The sequence below is a fragment of the Cynocephalus volans genome, chromosome 5 (assembly GCF_027409185.1).
Source record: "Cynocephalus volans isolate mCynVol1 chromosome 5, mCynVol1.pri, whole genome shotgun sequence".
NCBI classification, from domain to species: domain Eukaryota; kingdom Metazoa; phylum Chordata; class Mammalia; order Dermoptera; family Cynocephalidae; genus Cynocephalus; species Cynocephalus volans.
This window is the reverse complement of record NC_084464.1, coordinates 126,081,804-126,098,238: the sequence shown is the minus strand read 5'-3', so window position 1 is coordinate 126,098,238 and position 16,435 is coordinate 126,081,804. Positions and strand designations below refer to the sequence as shown.

General features: G+C 35.8%; 1 protein-coding gene across 4 annotated transcripts in view; it reads right to left on the bottom strand.

Annotated features, from left to right (window-relative positions):
• The window catches only part of RNF217 (ring finger protein 217), a 127,561-nt gene that overhangs the window by 30,317 nt on the left and 80,809 nt on the right, over positions 1-16,435 (bottom strand). For all 4 annotated transcript variants that reach the window (XR_010023569.1, XR_010023570.1, XR_010023571.1 and 1 more), the window contains exon 3: positions 10,209-10,373. Coding sequence is in view for 1 of the 4 variants with exons in the window: in XM_063096456.1 (XP_062952526.1) it covers positions 10,209-10,373 (165 nt within the window). In the remaining 3 variants the exon portion in view is untranslated. The remainder of the gene's footprint in view (positions 1-10,208; positions 10,374-16,435) is intronic.

Sequence of the window (16,435 nt, the reverse complement as noted above, 5' to 3'; positions counted from 1 at the left end):
TTTTTATATCAACTGTAGAACTGGCTCTTGAGTTCAGGTTCACATAGCACTGTTTGCTGGTCATATCCACCTGTATGCCTTACAGCCACTTCAAAGACTAACAAACAAAGGTCCAGGGTTTGATCCCTGTACCGGCCAGTTGCCAAAAAAAAAAAAGTCAAATAAAAAAAAAACAAACACACCATCATTCCATGGCCCTTTAGCTCAACAAAAATAAAATAAAACTAGGTCTGTCTCCATTATTTTATCTCAGTTTTTGGTATCACCATCTATCTAGACACCTAAGCTAAATATCCTCTTCTTACTTCTCACATCCAATTAACCATCAAGGTCAGACAGTTTAGGCCCCAAGACATTAAACCAATTCTTCTCTTCTGCAGCCCTTTGACAACTAACCTAGCTCATATTGTCCTCATTTCCTTCTAAATGTCTATAACTACCTCCAAAAAATCAACAGCGACTAACCTAAAATAAAAATCTGATACCACCACTGTCCTGCTTACAACTTTTCAATGGCTCCCGCAGTCTGGAGGATAAAACCCAAGTTTCTTAACATTGCATGCAAAGTCCAGGCTTTTGTTTGCTTCTGCAGCTTCACCTTTCACCACTTCCTTCTGTGAACCTTATCCTAAGGGAGCCACAAAGTGCAGTGGCTCCCATACACACCACACACTTCCTGGCCCTGTGCCTTTGCACTTTTAATTGTAATGCTCCCTCTCTCCTGGATACTTTTCATCATGTCATAATCCACCCCATAATCCTCAACAACCTAGCTCTCCTGAATTCACCAAGGTTAATGAAACGTCCTTTCACCATGAACTCTCTTATGATACTCTATGCAAAGCCTTGTTAAAGTGCAACAATATTTTATCATTGTCAGTCTAACCACTATGTCTCCCTTCTATGAGTTCCCCAAGAAAAAGGACCATGTCTTACAAAGCACATAATAGATTCTCATTAAAAATCCACATAAGGAGGAATAAAAAATGACATTTATTCAACAATTACCTATTTAATGCTACACAATGCCCAGCAGCAGCTTCAAATAATACAGGTACCTCAGAGAACAAAATAGTTCAAAATCCCTGTTCTGTGGCTGCAAAATATATCCATTATTTTAAGTAGTTATAAGTAATAATGGTGCTATGGAGAAAAAATAAAGCATGTAAGAGGGGTTGTTACCTACTAAAGTAGGGGACGATGGTTTGAAATTATAGATAAGGTGGACAAGGACAGCCTTACTGAGAGGCTGAATTTTACTCAAACACACGTAGGAAGTGATAGAGCTGACCACGCAGATATCTGTGGCAAGAACATTCCAGAGAGAGGGAAGAGCAGGTGTGGGGACCCTGACTGGAGCTTCTGAAGCACAGAAAGGAGGATGATGTGGCTGTTGCAGGTGAAGGAAGGAGAAGATGAGGCTGGAGGAGTGATGGGTCATATGGCCATCACAAGGACTAGCTTTTGCTCTGTGTGAGACAGGAGACAGTTTTGAGCAGAGCAGTGATGTAAGCTGTCTTATGTCTGACAGCCTTATTCTGGCTGCTGGGTTAGTCAAGAGGCTATTGCAAAAATCCTGGAGAGAGAAAGATGATGGTGTCTTGCCTCAGATTCATGTTAGTGGAAGTGCTAAGATGTTGCCAGATTCTGAATATATTTTAATAGTACAATCTACAAAACTTAATGACTGACTGGATGTGGGGTATGAAAGAAAGAGAGCCTGGGATGACCCAAAGTTCTCAGCCTAAGCAACTGGAAGATAAGAGTTGCCATTTACTGAGATAGGAAAGCTCTGAAAAGAGCCATTTTGGGGAGAAGAGAATATTCTGCATTGGAGAAGTTCCATTGTTAGAAGATGTCGACTAGGCATCTGGATATATACCTTTTCTCATATTTCCCTAAACCTTTACGATCTGCCTACCAATTGTTACCACCGGCAAAATTCATGCTCTGTTCTGAATTCTCAGTTTGCTGAAGAAAGAGAAAGCAACTCTCAAAACCTGAAGAGAAATAAAAATGAAAATTAATAAATTATCTAAGAAAGCTTTGGATCTTTTCACTTCTACATGGAAAAGTTTTACTCAAATATCCCCCTGTGTACATAGCTCACTGGACTTCATCCCTCTCCGAGGCCTTCATCATCTATAACAAAGACTTTCGACTCATTCTCCTGGAGATGCTTCAGAATTTTTCTTTCGTCACGGGAGGTTTGGTTGTCACAAAGGTGGCTGATGTTGGCATTTACAGATGTCCTGCAATGCTGGGATACCCTGCACAGTCAAGAATTGGGCTCTTACTACATAATATTCAAATGCATTAGACATTCATATAGGTGAAAAAATGTTTGTAAATATCTGAACTTAGAACCTAACTCCATTTTACATATAAACACAAAATAATGTTTGCATGGTTTTTAACATACAATTAATTTTTTAGTTATATAACAGCTGTATACATTGAGGAAAGAGTGATTGTATTTAGAACCTAATTCCATTTTAAACATAAGTCCAAAATATGTTTGCATGGTTTTAATGTATATTGAATTTTCTAGCACTATAACTGCATTTAGACATACATATATATGCACACACTTATATACATACATATAAACATACATACGTATATACATATACATTATTTTGTCCTCATTTTAAAATGTGAAATATAAAGAATAGATATTGATAATATTTGAATTTCACTCCAAGGTTTCTTAAATCTAAATGTATGCACAAATCTGACTGCTTCACTATTTCTTTTAATGTCATGGCACCTGAATATTTACATGTTGAAATATATATTATTTCATATAATATTTTCACTTAATTCTATTTTATATTATAAATAGGACAACATATTAATTTTTTAATGAAATGTTATAGGTAGTCACATTATATATTTAATCTCAGTATAGTAAACAAGTTCTAAAACTATTTGTCATAAAAATAGGGCACTGGATGCAATACAGTTTATATCCTAGAAAGTATTTGCCATCAAACAATCAGGCTTTTCTTACAACTAAGGTCTACACTTTGGCACTTTAAGAAAACAGTGGCAGTGATAACCATTGCTTCAAATTTACTGATTTCATGCAGTCTGGAGAACTAAAAATGGTTTATGAATGGTCAGTGGGGAGCTATTTTATTTTCTGAATGGGCACTATTTGAAAGCACTCATCAGCCTCTGAACATGCTTTTGTAGTGGTATACAAAGTGCTGAAGAATTGCAGGATATCTGTAAGATCCAACACTAATACTCCAAGTTCTTTTCTCCATCAACCACTGGCTACATAGCTACAGCACAGGTATAAGAGTCTGCAGACGTGGCTTTTGTGTTACTCTTATGTGAACAGGGGCAAATTAATCATTTTCTCTGAATCAATTCATTCTTGCCCAATACATCGTATTACAGGATTTAAGAGAATAAAATATCTGAAAGGAAATATAAGTAAGTTCCGTTAATGGCAAATTCACAATAAATTATGGATAAACGTAATTCACTTTATTCTGCTCCGTGTTTGGTCATTACTTGAACTTTCTGGTGGCGGCTTGGTGGTCATTGCTGGGTTTGATGTGGATATCAGGGTGGTGTGGCTGAGGCCCTCGGCCCTCCACCGCCCTGGCTTGGAGGCTCAGGGTGCTTCTGGCAGCAGCTTGGTGGTCGTCACTGGGCTGGATGTGGATGTTGGGGTGGTGTGGCTGAGGCCCTCAGCCCCTCACTGCCCTGGCTCAGGGCCCAGGGTGCTTCTGGTCCTTCTAGCTTTTACAGGTGTTCTTTGGTGGTGTTAGACCTTTACTAGTTAATATCAGAACTTTTTCTCTGATCTGTAGGTTTTTTGTTTTTTCTTTCAGTTCTGTGTTGGATTATTCACTATTCCCACCACTTAAACTCTGCACTGGAACTAATTTGTTATCCTTTGCTTACTTCTAAAATTGGGGGACTTCCGTGGGGACCAGCACTTGAACCCTGTGGTTGAACTAACTTTGCTGCTTTGCTGCTGATTCTCTGGGGAAGTCTTTTTGTGCAGCTCAGGTTTTAATTGTTGACCTTGTAAGCACTTCCAGGTCTCATGAGGTCCAGTACACCTGGCTTGTGTGGAAACTCTGGTCTGGGCCTGAGTCTTTTCAGCCAACTGCACCCCCTGCAGTTCTATATTCCTGACCAATCTCCACTGAGTGGTCCTGCACTGATTGGGGGGCAGATCAGCTCTCCATGCTGTGCCCCAGTGTTCCCCTGGTGGGCCAGTCTCCCCTACTGCCCACACGCCAAACACTTCCCATGGGACAGGCCATGTGCCGGTCTCTTGTGATAACTCACCAGCCTCTGAGTGGCTCCTTTTCTCAGTTGTCCGTGACCCCTCACTCCTACGTTGGTCCACAGGAAGTCTGTTAGTGGTCTTGCGGGCCTGGGGACCACCAAGGCCCTCTTCTCTCCTGCCGCCTCCAGGCAACTTCATACAAAGGGCACAGCAGTGGCTTTTTCCAGCTCTTACTCTGAGCGCTCATCAGGGCCAGTCTGGAAGTGGCCGGGGCTTGAACTGGTCAGAGTGGTGCTTTCTTTCTCTCATCGTGGCTTCTCCTGCCTCATGCACTCCGTAGGTCTCTCCTCCTCTTCCCCTGAGCTCTAGCGGTCCCAGCCTGGCAGTTGCTGCTTTTTAATAGTTGTAAATTGGTTGACTGTGGCAGAGGGTGATGCTGGAGTCTGTCTATTCTGCCTTCTTGATCAGAAGCCCGTCCTTGCTTTCCAATGAGAGAAACTGACAACTCACCGGGTGCCCTACTTGTACCGGCTGTTATGCTAGAGGTTTCTCCAGGTCTCTCCTTCACTCTTCAGAAGATTTTATTTATTTTTAATCATGAACTATTTTAAACTTATAAAAAATGACAGCTAATAATGTAACAGCCACATTTAATAATGTTACCATATTGCAATATTTGCCTCAGAAATATTTCTGTAGCGATATGCTTCCTTTATATAATAAATATTTCTTTAACTTCCTGCTTGTTTTACACTTATTTGCCTCAAACTGTTGAATAAAAGGGACTGAAGGTGTATCCACCTGTCTTTAAAAAATACATATGTTAAAAATATATATTCAGAGTTTAGAAATCTGGCCTTTGCAAAATGGAGTTTTAATGATTCAAAACCTCACAAAGGAAAAACATGACAGGGCTAAAAATCAAAGCCTGGTTAATTGTAAGATAAGTAATAGTAACTGGCTAATATTAAACCTTTTGAGGAACAAACAGATGATTGGTTCATTAACCATTCTTACAAAGTTCGCACCCAAAATCTTGCAGGCTTCATAACTGTTTCTGTCTTTAATGATGCTTATTGCAATATCAGACTTATGCTTATTCATAAATTAAATATTTATTTAAAATTTCCTTTTAAAAGTATGCTGAACAAAAAAATTGTATATGGTAGCCACTTTCTGGAAAAAAGGAAACTATGAAATATTATTCTGTTTCTTGCCTTTAATTTAGTTAGTGGTATATTACTCTACCATTTAATAACTATTAGTGTGTACTTTAGAATAGCTTTGAGTTGTTTTTAAGCCTTCAAATGAAAACAAATTTTAAAAAATCACTATTTGCACTTAAAAATGGTAAGGATGGTAAATTTTATGATATATGTTTCTTATCACAGTAGAAAAAAAGCACCATTTGACTCCCAACATTGTATTTGAAAAATAAACATAACTTTACTAACAATTTAAATCTAAAGTGTATGTAAGTATGAAACTGCTTGCAACCAATAAAACTTATTTGTTTTATATTGTATAATCCTGTTTGTTATTTGTAGCTGTGCATCTCACTTTTCATTTTCTCTGACTTAACAACACTTTTTCTTAACTCAGACTTTAGTATCTAATTTGCACTATACGACATAATCTTGAAATAAACTTTTACATGAAACTGAACAAATATTCTAATACCTCCAACAAAATTTAAACCCCTGCTTGCTTTAAATTTAATTTAAACTTAAAATTATTATGAACTAGATTTGTTTTTTGGTAACTAAGTTTGGGAAAGACATTTTAAAATTAGCCCATATTTTCCGTAGGTTAAGAATTTACATAAAGTAGAAAATTCATTTTTAAGATTGAAATAGGTATCTCATAATCTCATAAATGTCTGAAGAATACTCTGCATTAAGAAGTAATGAGATTCAAATAAAAATAGCTAAGTAAAGTTGATTTTAATACAGAGCTATTAAATTTTCATAAAAAGTTCTATAAATAACTTTAAGAAATATTTGTATATTTTTACCTCATTATAAAAAAAGTCACACATGAATAAGTATCTTGATCATAAATAAGAGGAAAAAAACTTTTAATACTTATTCTTGTTATCTGCCAAAATCCAATTATAAATAATAATTTTGATTTCTTAGCACAGGTTAAACTTCTTAATACTATGCCATGTATTAAACTGGTCTCACTGGACAGCTCAGAAAAGAGACTATTATATATTATGATTTAAACATGTTTAGAGAAAAGTTACAAATCAATTGGTAGGGGAAAATTATTTAATAAACAGAATTAGGTTAGATGGTTTCAATTTGGAAAAAAATTAGTTTTAAGATATCCAATGTATGATAAATACCAAAATAAATTATGGGTGGATTAAAGAGTTAAAATATTTAGAAATCAAATAGTTAAAAGGAAGGAAAAAAAAATAGGCCTTTTAATCAAATTTCTGAATGAAGATGACTTTTAATCTTAGAAACAAAATATTTATTAAAAATATATAAAAACATACAAATATATAAAAATATGTGTGGATGTGTGATGTGTGTGTGTCCAAAAAGGAAAAGAATAATATATTTGGTCAAAAAAAAAAAAAAAACCCTAAAAAATCTGAGTTACATATATATGCAAACCAATTAAGTACAAAAACTTACCACTCAAGTAAAAAGAAAGATACAGGAGATAGGGAAAGTAAGTGAAGAAAATTTGCCAGAAAAAAGTTAATATTTTCCAAAAACAGCCCACATAATTGGATAATAAAACAGTATGTCCCAACCTGACCCACACAAATGGGCAAAGAATATGAAGAGAAGAATTTAAAAGAAGGCATTACAAACTCAAAAATCATAAATTCAGTCTATAAGCACACAAGGAAATTAAAATAGAACAAAAAAATCATTTTTAAATTATTAAATTAGTATGTTTAAAATACTTAAAGTGCCAATAAGAAATGCTCATACAGAAAGTTCATAAATTTTTCTGGTGAGATTATAAATTGTTTCAATCCCTTTAGAAAGCAAATTGGCCGTATGTGCCAAGTACTTAAAGCACTGATATCCTTTGATCCAGTCATTCTACCTTTAGAAATATATATATGCTTTCAGAGGTCCAAAATATGAAAAAAAAGACATATTCAAGATGAATATCATCAACATATTATTTATAATATAAATATATATTTTGAAAAATTCCAAACCCAAACTAAGCCAGTGTTGGTAACACAATAGCAGAGAAATGTTTTGAAATCTATTTAGTAATATAAGAAATGTTTGACATGTCAAGTGGAAAAACTAATGATATCAGATTATCTGATACTACAATTAAAACTTTTTAAAAAGTCATTTAAATAGATAAAGACCAAGGAGACAGTGAGTATACTGGAGCTGCAGGATTCTGGGTGAATATTTTCCCACTCTATCCCAAATTTCTATCACATGTTGTATGACCTTTATAAAACAATCACTTAAAAATCAAAATAATAATTAAAATTATAAATTAATTTAAAATATATAATATACCTATAGCAGCATACAAAACTATAAATATACTTTAGTCACAACCAATTTTAAACACATTTGATTATCATTACTGAAAGCATTTATATGAAAATATATGATAATCATTTTGTTTACCTGGAGGCAGTATGTGTAAAATTTTTATTTTTTTTCACAAACTTCCACCATTTTTCTTCTTTATATTTACACATTTTAAAGGATGTGTTTATAAAAAGAAAACCTTAGGATATAAAAGAAATACTTATTCATTGAGTAATATCTCTTCATGGAGTTCTATTACAAGAACAGAAATGTTTCATGGGGGTAAATATTAATTTTAGGTCCAACATAAAAGATCACAATTAAGAAAATACAAAGCTTTAAAGTCATGCTTTAAAGAAAAAAAAAATTGTACTCAAAACATGTTATAAAATATGACTTAAATGGATAAATATATAAATTTTATGGAAGCTAAATCTCACCTGGGTTCTCTGCTACAATGTAGTCATGTAAACTGAATTCCATGGCTCTTTTTCTTTCAGCTATTTAAAAGGTAATTGCTTTTAAAGCTCTGACCTTCTAACTATTACTTCAAAGGAGAAACAGCATGTATGCTTTCTGTTCTCTGTTTATCTATACTTGTTAAAACTATGGGAAGTTGTTAGTGCATTCAGTAAATTCCTTTTTCTTTCTATACATCAGAGTCCTTTTAATTAGATTAAGGGATTACAGTAATAAATGTATGTTTTTATGTATTACTTCAGCTCATTCAGAATTCCCCAATGTACAATGCTGCAGTATTGTTCATTCAGACTATAGTTTTAGAGCCAGGCTAACTGGTGGTTTTACAGCTTTCCAGAGAGATATAAAGTGTACTTACGAACAAAGTGTTAAGTAGAACAACTTAACTGCACTCCTAAATACCTACATGCCTTTATTTGGTTTGAAACTGAGAAGTAGCTTTGAATAATCAGAAAAGGCAAGAGAAAAGGGGGAAACACCTCATTTTCTAATTGTTCTTCAATGGGATGAAAAAAGTGTATTGAGCATTTGATGCAGTGAAACAATCTTAAATAAAAAGGATAATTGTGGATGAATTTGTCTTCTACAGGGAAGACAAAAAAATCTTTAACTCAAATATATTTAGACATCACTTTTAAGAGAGCCAGATCATCTAAACAATTTAAATAATTTCTTTGAATTGCAAAGAATACAACATATTATCTCATGTAATTTTTTTTTTTTTTTTAAAGAGGACCAGTAAGGGGATCTTAACCCTTGACTTGGTGTTGTCAGCACCACGCTCTCCTAAGTTAGCTAACTGGCCATCCCTATATAGGGATCTGAACCCATGGCCTTGGTGTTATCGGCCGGCCCCTTATCTCATGTAATATTTTTTACTTGCTATATGCATGAGGGGTCTTTTAAAAGTTCATGGGAAGATTCATATTATCTTTCAATTCTATTTTTCCATGAACTTTTTGAAGTACCTTCATGTAAACTAGTATGTGAATTTGGTATAGTGAACCTGTACATTATCATGCTCATAACAGGCTTCAGAATATACTTTTCCTACTTCAAACTGGATTCACATTTATTAATTTAAAAATCTTTCTGGTAATTCTAATTTCTTTTATCTGGTGCAAAAGCTCCTGGATAGAACTGCAGAATTAATTGTTCTTAAAAGAAAATTATGCCTAATGTAGACATGATTTCCAAAAGTAAATTTAGTAAAAGGTAGAAAGCACATATGGTAGGGTGTACATATACATATACACACTTACATACCATTTTCCAATGTAAGGCTTAAAAAAACTTCAAACTTCAATAGATCCCTATCTTGCAAGCATAAAATCCAAAGTTTTCTGGCTGGATTTATTGGCTGACCTCTCTATAGGATACTCTTCCCTGGTTGTTTGCATTACTGATTTGCATGATTATCAAGGGAAAATTGAAAAACTGGATTCATAAAATCCCTAAGTCCTGATTTTAGCTATTAGCTTCTACCTCACTAGATATAAAAAAGCAAAATGATCAGTTTAATCTAATGCAGTCCTAAAGTGATAAGCAATCATATAAGGGAAAGAAATGCAAAGGATTATAAAAACTCAGAGCCTGTGTAATTGAGAAGTGATTACATTATATGTGGCAAGCTAGAAATAATACTTTTATATCTAGCTTTCATACTAGCTTTTTCCTGTACATACATCTCCTTTTTTAAATGGAAAATAAAAATTTTGGTGTTTTGAATCAATCTTTATATGTGGCCTCCTTAAAATTTGAAATATAATGCAAATAATAATACACACAGTTCATATATAAAATTTTCAGTTTAGTTATATAATTGTTCTTCTAAAATGAAACAGAAAGTACTCTTTTTCTCCACAACTGCATTAAGACAGTATATTGTTCAATTATACCCAGTTGTACACATCTCTTTCCTTTCCTCCTACGGGTCATCTCACCTTGCACTTGGGACACTTCTGGGCATTCCTCTGCCCATGCTCAATTTCACTGGCCCAGTGACGCAACAATTTGTCTCCTTTTTTGTACTCCTTGCAGTTAACACCTTCATGCCAAGGAGAGTGGCACTTAAAACACCAGACGAATTGGCAAGTGGGGCACTGGATCTGTGTAAGGAAAAATAATATTAAGTACTAGTACATGTGCTGAAAGTGTCTAAAAGGATAAGAATAGTAATGTATGAGGAAATTAGCTAAAAGCATTATAATTTAAAATATTTTCCCTTCTATAAGATCAAAACCCCAATAAGATGTGAATGTTCTTTTATCAAAGGAGGAAAGAACTGCTGGGCAAGGATGGATGATTGGGCTGTTTGTAGATTATATCAGAATTAAACACTTGGGACATTCTGGAAATCAATCTGGCTTTAAGAAAATCTCCCAGATTGGAGCACAGAGAAAAACCTGAAGACTCCTATGCTACAGCTCCACACACTCAGGCAGTACTTTAGCTCACCTTTCCCTTGAGCCAAATTCCCAGGCATTTCCATTGCTCTTCTTACCAAGCCTTGTTTCACTTTATACAATCAAAGCCCCACAGATGCTTCATTAAATGAATAACACATTAATAAACTACTATATCAGCATTTGCTATGAAGCATCATCTAAAATAATGAATACCTCTGGTTTGCTACCCATCTAAGGGAGTTTAATTATCAAAATAATGGAAAGGATCCTATTAGAAATACAACAATGTAGTGATCCTGTGGCCTGCACCTGGGAAACCATCCAAAATAGGCATTGTATTTTCACTGTGTGGTGGTGTATATGAGAGTGTGTATGTTCACTAAAAATATTTGTCTTTCACTTGACATGGAAGATATTTTACCTGACTCCCTTTATTTTTAATGACAGTGGAGTATCCCATTTTCACAAAGTATTTCCAGTCTTCACTCTCTAAAAACATATGAGCATAACTACTTTCTCAGTCACATTTGATTAAAAGGAATAAAATGTCTCACTATGAACGATATTTATAACTGACTATTCTTCTCTGAGCTCCTGCACATTTCAGTACTGTAGCATGAGTGAATTTACTGACTACATTTTGAAAAATAGTTAGAATCTCTTTTGGTAAACTGTACACAATATCACCGCTTACTTTTCTGGAAAACCAGTTTTCTGACAATGGAGTTTCCACTATACAGATCATGTGAGTGGCAATTACAATCATAGCTCTTCCATTTATAACTCAAAGCACTGCAGTTTTCACGTATGTCAAAAATATTTAATACCATTCCTATGCAAATACAAAGTAACAAAAGCATTTCCGCTTTTAACTTTATATTAAAAATAGTATTTTGTCATAACATTTAAAAAAAATCTTCATGTTCATTTATTTATTTAAATCTGTTAATGGTAATGTCTGTACTGAATATATTACATGCATTATTTATTTTTATCCTCAAAATAATACTGCAAAGTAGTTATGAACATGACAGGTTTACATATGAGGAAATTAAGGGTCAGGATTAACTTGCCCAAGGTAACATAGCAAGTATGTGTTAAGGAGGAATTAAACATAAGTTTGTCTGGCTCCAAGGCCAGCATACTTTTCACTGTGCCAAGACACTTCCTCTTTGGCAATTACAAAGAATTACTTCTTTGACGACTGACAACTTATAATGTAGTCATGTGGTTAAACTATTCAGTAAGTCAGATTTCCACATTATTACCCAATGTAAGGTGAAGTTTGAAAATCCTTTTCAAGATTTTACTCCCATAAACTGGGAGACTCCTTGGTTTAAGAAAAAATGTTACTATTCAATCATTCAAAATAACTTTTTGCCTTTTCTGATCATTAACACTAAAATAAGTCATTTTTTAAAGTAAGAAAAAAGAATAGAAGTAGGTGAGCTTCAGATAATAAAACATTATAACATGTTTGTTTCCCTGTGCCATTGAACAATGAAGAATAGATGTAAATACCACATGGGGCCTTCCTTTTGAATGTAATGAATGAAATAGGGAAGAAGTTAGAAAAACATCCCTTTTCCTCATACATCTGCCATTGTATCAGAATGGCCTGAATACTTACTTCAGTTCTCTTCTATTAGACATTATTCATAATTCCACATCACTGGACTCTAGCATTGTTAATGTTTACAAAGATGTGTTTGGTTTTTAATCAGTCTTAGATTATATTTATGAAATAAATAGAAGAATGAATGTCAAGGTGCTTTGAAACTGGGATTCACACTTTGAACATCAGACATTACAATGGTTCTAGGATCTTTGTGACCAAGTGCTCAATTATCTCACCTACAGATCTCTAATCAAGGCAGTTAGAAATGTGTGATTCTCCTAAGGTACTGGAATAATAAGGAATCTGACACTTGTGTCCAAACCAGGGACTCTGGCTCATAATAAACAGCTAAGTCCTATTTCAGGTCTTACTATCAGTTCACACCAACAACACAGACAATGACAAACTGTGACAGGAGTCATGCTGCAAGCACTCAAGTAATTTAAATTCATACCTGATTATTTACTATCTGTCACTGAAAACATTGAAGTAACTATTGCCTCGCTTTGAATTAAAATAATGAAAGGACTAGTAGCCAACCTGAATAACTTGATATTCAGAGACCACACCTGAGTTGTCTCAGTATTGATTTTGTGTTTTGAAGATGTCTTATTCACTCTGGCCATAACCATGTTCAAAATTGGCCTTATATAAACACATATAGACATTAACCCTGCATCTTCCTCCACTCCATCGTTCACAGTTATTTCTCCATGTGAAGTGCCATCTCACAACCACAGGCCTACCACATGGAGTGCTTGACTTCTGAGTAATTATAGTCACACAGAAATCACCATGCTGTAACCTTGCTGCTCTATGTGTGGTTGGAGGACCAGCAATATCAGCTTCACCTGGGAGCTGGTTGGAAGCACAGAATTCATGAATCCCCAGACCTAATGAATCAAGAGTTTGCATTTTCACAAGCTTTCCAGATGATTCAAATGCATGCTAAAGTTTGAGAAGCACTGCTCTCATGTGACCCCATCTCCCTGGCCACAATTCCCTGGACCAGGGACGAATCCCTAAGCCCAAAACATCCATCCACTAGATGGCACAGCTGACAAGCTACCTAAGAGGTTGCTGGCATGACCTTTCTGCAGCAGGGGTGCTCATTGTTGGAGATTAACCAAGACAGACTTTCTCTCTTGAGGACTGAAACAAGCATTCACATACCTCTGCTTTGGCCATGGAGGCAAAGACAGAGAAGAGCTGAGTGACCATAATGCAGATAACCGGAGAAAGGAACAGATATTGACTTCTGGTGAGATGACAGAGGGGTTTTCATCCCACCACAGCTAGTGTCTGACTCTCTGTGAGGCCTGCCTGGGGGCTGCTGAGACTAATTTCCCGTCCTTCCTACTTCCTGTGGAGACTTACAGTCAAGCTCACTAACTGAGGCAGCCTGAGAAAGAGCACATCTCTGCTTCTTGTAATTAGAAAGAGTCCAATTAACACAATCTGTCTCCTGAAATCTTAGCCTGATCACATACTCTTTGTTTTAAGATGTCTTCCTTATTCCTCCCAACTAGATTTAGTAACTTCCTTATGGAACTTCCATTCGGCACGTAGATGTCTAATCTCCCTAACAGCCTACTAGTTCACTGAGGGCAAAAGCTGTGTCTCCTTCACCCTTTATTTCCTGGGTTAAGTAACACAGAACTTCTGGAACATGTTAGGCACTCAGTAAGTTATTTTTAAAATGAATTATCTTGCACACTAAGTACCACATATCAATTAACACTAATTGAATTAGAACCCCCCCCCAAAAAAAACAACCCTAACATATCTAAATTACGACCAGGCTGAGATGATATCATACTTCCTAGATTACCAGATGATGCTTACTAAATATTTTATCTTTATGACATTTTACTGAACATCATGATTAATGTGCAAACTCTTTTACAAAAGGCAGGGCTGCAAATGTTTCAAGAATAAAGATATCAGAGTTAGGAATAACCTGCCCCAGAATCCATGAAAGATGAAAGAAATTTATATTGTATTTTTGATTTTCGAATCTCCTTAGTTTTCCCAGAAATCTGTGCTACAGGGACACTCAGATGACAAGTTTACCAAAACACTTTCCCTAAGCAAATGATATTTTCTCTTGGCAATTCATCATGCCAAATAAACAATCCACAAAATAAAAAGAGTCCAAAACCAAAGAGCATCTGTTTTAGCCAGTTTTGTGTTGCTATAACAGAATTACCTGAGACTGGGTAATTTATAAAGAAGAGCAATTTATTTGGCTTATGATTCTGAGACAGCTGCATCTAGCACGGGCCTCAGGCTGCTTCTACTCATGGTGGAAAGTGGCAGGCAGCTGGCGGGTACAAGCAGATCACATGGCGAGAGGAACCAAGAGAAGAAGCAAGAGAGAGAGAGAGGAGATGCCAGGGTCTTTTAAACAACAAGCTCTCGCGGGAACTAATAGAGTGAGAACTCACTCATTACTCCCCCCTCCCCCAGGGAGAGCATTAATCAATCACTTTCCCCCATAACTCAATCACTTTCCAACACTGCCACATTGGGGATCAAATTTCCACATGAGTTTTGGAGGGGACAACACACCCAAACTCCATCGGCATCCCAGGTAGTTACTTTCTCATCTACATTCTATACACTCCTATGCACATCATCATTTCAAATGAATCACAAAATCATTACTTATCAAACGCAAAATATCAGACAACATTCATGCATAAATGTAGCACTGCAACTATAAGAGCTAACTCAAGTTTTCCGAGAAGGATTTGCTTTATTAGAACTTCAGGTTGAACAGATACTCAATAATGAAACACATTAATCAATTCCTTTGTCTGTGTAACAAATATTTATTGAGTACCTTCAAGTAGCAGGTACATTCTATATTGATTTCAGGCAAACAAAAAGAATAAAAATACTTAAGGAATTTACTTGAAACAGACAAATACAAACTCAAAGAGCTATAAAAATTTGTAATAATATTAGAGTAGAAACTTGGACAGGCGGTTGTGAGAAAGGGGCTTCAGAGACGGCTGCAAGGTAAGTGTTCAGAGAGAGTGTGGCCATGAACAATGAGTAGAATGTCATCGGGACAAATGATGGGGTAACAGTTCGGGCAGAGGGTCCAGCTGGAGCCACCACACAGAGGCCTAAGAGCACATGGTAAGTTGGGGAAGCAGCAAATGTTCTATAGAGATGTCACTACAGCCAGCTTGACTCAGCCTTGCTGAAGTGGTCAATAAACAGTGTCCAGTAAGTTCTTATCCTGGCATGTCTTCCAAAATATACTGTGGTCCAGAAACTCCTTATACGAAACATGTAGAAATTACACTTGTCAGACTACGTTGTGTCCTAAAGAAACTAACCAATATGGTACATATGAGAAATTCCCTGATTGTTGTAGGAAAGGTGCTTCAGAGAAGGCTGGAAGGTAAGTGTTCAGAGTGAGTGAAGGTAAGTGATCAGGAAACCTAGTTATAAAGTTTTTTAAGAACTGAAGATGCTTTTCTTTAAGAGGAGAATATGTGAAAAAGTGCAGGGTGTAAGTCTTTGATGCATGGCTTCAAAAACTTTCAAGGAAACACTGTGTGTTCCCATATAACATCAAACCATGCAGCTGGAGGGGTGGCAGTGGAGGGAGATTCTCTGCATGGGAAAACATGACTTGACTTCTTGCCTTGAATCCTGTTCCCTGAGATTTCACTGCCTACTCGGGGATCTTTCCCTGAGTGGCAATGCAGTAACATATGGGCTTCATGAGGCATCATTCCCTTGAACATAGCCCAAACGTGGATAAGTGACCTTTGCCTTAATTTCCCACATCACAGCTGAAACTATGCTGGAAAAAAAAGAGAAACTTTCCTAAAGATTGGGGACCAGAAGCAGATAAAAATGCAAAAAATAACACATGACAGGATAAGCTATATTGACACATAGTGCTTAATCATATAAATAACCTACTGACCTCTGACCTCCCTCAATATTGGTTTCCAGGCTCCTTTTACATATGATACACATTATTTATTGCACACACATTCACCTCAATACTAGTTTTTCTTTTCAAGTAGGAGGTATGCTCTTCTAGGGCAGCATGTCAGAATTTGGTAATGGGGGCTATTTGAAAAGAGTCCCCTCTCCCTAATTTGAGAATTGTTGTTTT